The sequence below is a fragment of the Sorex fumeus genome, unplaced genomic scaffold (assembly GCF_029834395.1).
Source record: "Sorex fumeus unplaced genomic scaffold, SorFum_2.1 ptg000091l, whole genome shotgun sequence".
In the NCBI taxonomy this organism is placed as follows: domain Eukaryota; kingdom Metazoa; phylum Chordata; class Mammalia; order Eulipotyphla; family Soricidae; genus Sorex; species Sorex fumeus.
In genome coordinates, this window is record NW_026606148.1 from 216,850 (window position 1) to 223,566 (window position 6,717).

General features: G+C 52.7%; 1 protein-coding gene across 2 annotated transcripts in view; it reads left to right on the forward strand.

Moving 5' to 3' along the window:
* NCAPD3 (non-SMC condensin II complex subunit D3) overlaps positions 1-6,152 on the forward strand; it is a 77,409-nt gene extending 71,257 nt beyond the window's left edge. For both annotated transcript variants that reach the window (XM_056131475.1, XM_056131474.1), the window contains exons 28-35: positions 1,332-1,442; positions 2,672-2,851; positions 3,328-3,473; positions 3,637-3,779; positions 4,538-4,615; positions 5,140-5,214; positions 5,297-5,357; positions 5,431-6,152. In XM_056131475.1, the coding sequence (XP_055987450.1) occupies positions 1,332-1,442; positions 2,672-2,851; positions 3,328-3,473; positions 3,637-3,779; positions 4,538-4,615; positions 5,140-5,214; positions 5,297-5,357; positions 5,431-5,539 (903 nt within the window). In that variant the 3' untranslated portion in view covers positions 5,540-6,152. The remainder of the gene's footprint in view (positions 1-1,331; positions 1,443-2,671; positions 2,852-3,327; positions 3,474-3,636; positions 3,780-4,537; positions 4,616-5,139; positions 5,215-5,296; positions 5,358-5,430) is intronic.
* Positions 6,153-6,717: the final 565 nt, after the last annotated feature.

The window sequence follows — 6,717 nt, forward strand, 5'->3', positions numbered from 1 at the left end:
AAGTGATGGCTGTCGCTGAGTGTCATCTTAGACAGCTCCTTCTGTCCCTTTTGTCTTAGAGATCCTGTCCTATCTCGAGGTTCTCATTATTCTGCCAGGCTGCCCCTCCACACTTATGCCAGTGACCTTCAGAACCACAAACAGGGCTTTGCTCTCCTGCCTCAGAAAACCCAGGCATGCTGGCTGCAGGGCAGCAGGAAGTGTGGTCACTTGGGGTGTGCCCTTGTCAGCTCCACACAGGGCCATGCGTTGGCCGTGCATACGCTCTATGCTCTAATGACATCTTCAGTCAATGGACTGTTGGCCCTGTCATCTGAATGAAACTCAGCTCCGTTTTCAGAGCTTCTCACACACTGTGCCACCCCCACCCTGTCTCTCCTGCAGGGTGTCTCCATCCTCTCCCGCCCTGCCCTCTTGCGTGTTGCGAACCCTCTCCTGTCATTACTTTCCTTTCTTGCCTCCTGAGTCCTGCCCATCCCAAGGGGGAGCTTTTCAGAGAGGTCTTTCCTGCGAACTCTGCTGTCCGCCCCTTCCTTCCTCCACACCCTGCTCCGGAGGCGACTAGGGCCAGGACTCTCCGCGTTTGTCTCACGGGCTAACTTTGTCTCTAGTGCTAGGAGGCACTTGATAGTATTTATTCAGCGAATGCATCTTAGACACTTTTAAAGGCGCTCTCTGGGTGGACCACCTCTGCAGATTCCTGTTACATTCTCTACCTTCTGCCCTGTTTCAGGCGCTCTGGTAGGCTGGTGTTGAGAAATAAGTGGTTTACTGGAGCACACTGGTGATGTGAATGAAAAGAAAAGGAATACATCTTAGACTCAGAAGGACACATCTTGCATAAGGGGGCAAAAGAGTGACTTTTGCTCCTTAAAACACACTTCACGGCACATTGCGGTTAGTGTCCAATTACAGCCAAGAATCTTAAGGTTCAGAGGCCTGGGCTCCACGTAATGGCAGCACTTTTCCGCATGCATGTAGCGCCCAGAGAGATGCTGCTAACAGCATGGCTCTTCCCCTGAAACACCGTGAGCGCCAGCTTGTGTTCTGAGACACTTTCCTAGCCAATGGGGGGCTGTAAGCTTTCTGCTGAATTCTCCAGCCCATCTCTAGCCCCTTTTCCATGCTTAGAAAATAAGAAGCGTCTTTCCCCGTCCTCCTTTACCAAGCCAGAGTGGTTTAAAATGATGCTCACACAAGTCTTCAAAACAGAAGTGGAGGCTCCCATATGAGGCCCCAGCATCGTCAGCAAGAATAGCTACACTTACATAGGGCAAGTCTTTGTCACCAGGAATTCCGCAACTAAACACGCTTCCTTCATGTTGCTCCAGGTTCAGAAGAGAAACTTCATTGAAAATATCATTCCGATTATCATCACTTTGAAGTCACTGCTGGAGAAGAAGAAGATCCCAGCCTTGCGGGAGCTCATGAATTACCTCAGGGTGAGGCTGCCTGGGGTGCCCTGCGCTTGGCTGGCGAGCTCAAGGCCCTGGCCACAGTGCAATTAGTTGGGACAACATGAACTCACTAAAATCCAGCAGCGTTTCCACTTTCAGTGGTGCCGCCTCTGCTAGGGAGATGGAGATCAGCCCCGACCCAGAAGCTGTGTGTGTGTGTGTGTGTGTGTGTGTGTGTGTGTGTGTGTGTGTGTGGCGCTTTGGGGTGCTCTGAGGAGGCTGCGAAGTCTCAGCTGAAGTGGAGCTCTTCTCATGTGCAAGAGGCCTTGGCCCATGGCGGGAGCTGCCATCAGGAACTTATTTGTCTTTTACACTAGCTTGTTCTCTAAGTTGCTGAAGGTTTTGTTGTTTTCTTTTTTTTTTGCCACAAAGAGGTACATCAGAGTCACATTGAATATACTTTTTCATGACTTAATTTAGAAAAGTTGAAAATGGGTAAGTGAGAACTCATTGTGTAAAAGAACAAATGAAACTTCTAGTTACTTTATTACCAATCTTTATTCATGGGCGGGGACAGGGGCTTCCCAGCTTCCCATTGTGCTCAGGGACCCACTCAGTCACCTGCATTATGACAATTTACTGCTAAAGGACCTGTGGTTCTGGGATCCACGGCCAGAAGCCTCGGTGCACCCCCAGCAGTGCTCAGGGAATTGCCCAATTTTAAGCTTCAGAAAAGGGACAAGCTTCACTCCTCTAAGATGCAGTCCCATGCTTGTCCCGCGCTGGCTCTAACCGTGGGCCCTTCGTGGAAAGGCATCCAAGATGCACTTGCAGCATTGCTGGTAGCAAGGCCCCGCCATGCCTCCACTTCCCCAGGGCGCTTGCCTCAGTGACACTGAGCGTTCCTTCCCCAGCAGTGGCTCAGGGTCGTTATCCCAATTCCCGGAGTGGAGCAGGTGGCTCTTGGTGGCACTCCCATGTCCTGTTACAGGGTTGGCTCCCCTCAGGAATCCAGAAATTGCTTAAAATTGCGCTGAGCCAGACAGAAACTTCCAGTGGCTGAGAACAGCAGAGATGTCTCCCATCAGGGTCCCTCTGTGTATGTTGGCGGGGGACAGTGTGTTGCAGGGGTGTTTGCAGGGAACAGGGCCACTATAGTCAGCAGAGAAACGTCACTTTGTTACTTCTGCTAGGCAGAAGCTACCTTCTTGCTTCCAGTTTCCCTGCAGTCATCCCATGAGCATCAGATAAAAGGTGCCCCTGCTCTGTCCTAGGAGGTGATGCAGGATTACCGGGATGAAGTCAAGGATTTCTTCACGGTTGACAAGCAGCTGGCATCAGAACTGGAGTACGACATGAAGAAGTACAATGAGCAGCTGGCCCAGGAGCAAGAGCTGATGAGACAGGCGGATGGCAGTGGGGCAGCAGGTGCTGGCGGGACACTGCCCGTGCAGGTAAGCACAGGGCCTGTGGTGGCCGAACCATGGGGTTTCCCTCTCAGACGTGGGGGGAGTGGAGTGTGATGGCCCAGGAAGTGGCGCACCGAGGACCCGAGTGGTTATGCCTTCCAGAGAGGACTGTGATAGCGACTTGCCCTGTCTCTCTATTGACTTTTTGCTTTTTCAGCTGACCCCTCCCCAGACTCATGGAGTGTTTCTACGTGTGTGGCCCCAAAACGAGGTGTCGCTTAGGGGGTTCCTATGTGACTTGCTGCCCCTTCCAGACCCCATTTTCTTGCTTCCCTGAGAAATCCAGGCACGTCTGCTGTTGGAAGGGACGCAGACAGGTTTGCTTTCTCACTGATGCCACCTGATCCGCGCAAGGCTGTGCGTTCTCTGAGAAGGCTCTTCCCCCCGCTGATACGGTTTCAAATGGAGTCTCTAAAGGCCTCGTCATTTTCGTGTTAGAAAGTGGAACCTCTCTCTCACAGGTGGCTGCCAGCTTAGAAACCTCATCAGCTCCTGCCGACCATGAGAACTCCCCAGTGGCCCCTGCAGGGAGCCCGCTGCGCACCCCTCAGGCAGTGCCACCCTCCCTGCCAGTGGTCTCCGTGAAGCGGTTACTGCCTAGAGCCAGGTGGGCACCTCCCCACCACCACCGTCAGGGTTTGGCTCCTTCCCCTGCGTGGCCACTCAGCCCACCTTTGGCTCCTGCATGTGGCTGTAGGATGCCCGTGAGGAACGGGGGTCATCTCTCCATGTCTTCATGCTTTCTGCGTGTCTCCCACGCCCTCCTGCAGACAAATGTCCCTGAGTACCATAGCCATCCTAAACTCGGTCCAGAAAGCCGTGGAGTCCAAGAACCAGCACCGGCGGCGGAGCCTCGGCGCACTGCCTTTCCCTGTGAGTTCTGGGAGTCTGGACAACACCAGGAGCAACCGAGGTAAGTCTAAAGGCGGCTCGGGAGAGCAGGAGCTGCCAGGCCCTCGCACCCACAGGGAGCCACATCATCTCCTTCACCAGTAGTTTTTGTTTTGAATGAGAAATGACCATTATCTGGGGCATTGGGGTTCTGAGTAAGAACAGTGTTCATTTATGACAAGGACTTGGAGCCCAGAGGGGCTAGTTTTTCTCATCTCCTAGTCCTCACACACATTTGGTTTTATTTTTAACACTAAGCTGAGCGTGCCTTCTGTTTTATCACCTGCTTCCTTCGTGCAAGAATAGTGAAATATTGTGAACATTTTCCATCAGCTTTTCTTCCAGACATTTCTCCCAGTGATTGCATAACCGTTGTCCTGTGGAAGTGCTATGACTTCATTAGCCTGCTCTATTCTTGGAAATGAAGGGGCTTTTTGATTTTTGGAGACTGTGTTATAATGAATCTCCTTGAGCACACAGCCTGTGTGCATATAATCCTTGGGGTTAATCCCCAGCACTCAGAAACCTCAAATACTTTTGAAACTAAGATTTCAAACTGCCCACCCGCCACCAAACCCCCAGTAATCCCCCCGGTGGCCATTTCCACCGGCTTCCCTCTTGGTATCTGTGAACCCTGGCGAGAGTGAACAGGGTTCCTCACTGTCAGGGACACCCTGTACCATGGACCATGCACAGCTGCCTTCTCCGTGGGCTCTGTTCTTCGGTGTTGCTTGGGTCCTTCCAGACAACAGCTCAGCTAACTATCCCGTTTCATCCCAGCCTCTTCATACACCTTGGAACAAGAGTCCAGTGGCACCATCGATGATGTGACTAAACGAGCCATCAGCACCCCGGAGAGTAAGTGGGGCCATGGGGACCCAAGGGGGCGGGGGGAGGGGGGACTGTAGACAAAGTCTCTGATGCCCAGCAGCTTGTGCAGACACGTGTGAGCTCAGTAACAAGGACCCAGGCAGGGCCTATGTCTCAGCTGACAAGCTCAGAGCCTCTGGCACATCTCAGGCCCTTCAGCTCTGCTGCTACTTGGGTTCCGTCCTTGTACCCTACACAGCCAGGACTGATTTGCTCTGCAGTGGCCTGTACGGTGCCCCCGCTCCTGTGCTCAGGGCTGCCCTCTCACTCTGGGCAATGTGCCTCCAAGGCTTGCATTGCCAAGGGGAGTTAGGGGTGTGGAGAATGAGTCCCGCTGGCTCTGACCAGTACTCGCCGTGGTTCAAGAAAACTGAACTGCTGAAGCAAGAAGGCAGTGGCAGAGGCTGGGCCTGACAGCCACTCAGGACTGACCGCTGCTGGACCCTGCTTGGTCCACTTGGTGTGGTGGCTCCTACTGGCCATCCGTTAACAAGCCATGTCCCCTTTCCCAGAGACCATCAACAATGTCACATTTGAAGCGGGCGTCAGCTACATCGCCACCACGCCCAGTCCTACACCAGACAAAGGTAAGTCTTGCTCTCCTGCCCAGGGGCAGGGACATTCACCACTGGCCATTCTTTGAGGTCCGAATTTGTGTCTCCCTTTCAGAGAAAACTGAAGCCCAGACTGAGGGAAAAGATATCTTATGTTTATCACTGCCTGACAAACTGTGAGTGGACTAAACATTCCTTGGGAGGGAAACGTTATTTTCCTACCAGAGTAATTCTATCTTTTCTTCCCAGGCCTCCTCAGCCTCAGCCATGGAATGTGAAGTCCCCAGCTAGGAACAAAGACAACCCCGCCCCCAGTCGGAGGTCGCTCCGCAAGGCCCCCCTGAAAACAGCCAACTAACAGCAGTGCACTGCATCCAGGGCAGGCTGGGAAGGGCAGCTGTCCTGCACCTGGACTGGGGCTCACTCCCCGCTGCCCCCCACCAACCCCACTATCCTTTCACCATGAGATACCAGCACTTCCTTGGGATTCCAGGACTCGCTTCTATGTGTAGTTGGCAGTCTCACCAGTCTATTTTAATAAGTGGTTTGTTAATATTTAATAATGCAGCTTCCATCACTGGATGTCCCAGGTTCTTCTGCCAGCATCCTGATCTCTCTCTGAGCATCCCAGTTCCCTCCAAGTGTCCCAAGGGCTTCTAAATGTCCTCTCCTATGGAGCACCACAGGCAGCTTTCTGTCAGAATCCCTGACAGGAGTTTCCCACTGCTAAAAACAGTCTTTACTGTAATATTTTTTCCTATTCTTATTTATAAATGGCAGGTTTTTCTAAAGTGTAAAGCTTTATAAATGGAACAATAAAAGTTAAACAGAAAAACAGAGCGTTACAGTATTCAATGGAATTTTTCTATTTTTACAAAAGGGCCTCGAGTGGGAGTTCCTTTCATTTGCAGACACTGCTGATAAAAAGCCCAGTCTTGCTTGCAAGGAAGCAATGTGTCTTGAGGGTTCCATGAGGTCTGCAGCAGGAGCAGCCTCTGTGCCTGTCGGCGGCCAGAGTCTATCGACACCATCCTGCCTGCACAGGAAAAACTGTCCACAGCCACAGGAAGAGACGGGACAGGCGCGCATCCCCGACACTCCAGAGCTCAAGTGCTGTGCTGTGTGTTCTGAGATGTCAACCAGAGGGGGTGTCCTGTCAGTGACCTGTCCCCCAACCCCCTGTGTGCCACAGAACGAGGCCCGGGCAGGGACCACCCAGGAGGACAGGACGCGGCGCGAGGAGAAACAATGAGGCGCGGCTGATTTGTCTTTCATAAATGAGATTTATCAGACTAATGCGCAGGTGTTAGTACAGGTCTGCAGCACATGCATGCCAGAGCCACACAGCGTGTGTAGCCGAGACAGTCACATTCACATCTGAAAACACACCGCACTCCTCTGTCTACACAGCACGGCAATAGGCGATGGCTTCCCACCTGCTCATGCCCAGCCCCACCCAGTTCACCCAGCACTGGAGCAGGAGGGTCCAGCACCCAGGAAGGGAGGCAGGCCTGAAAGCCACCTCGTCACTATACC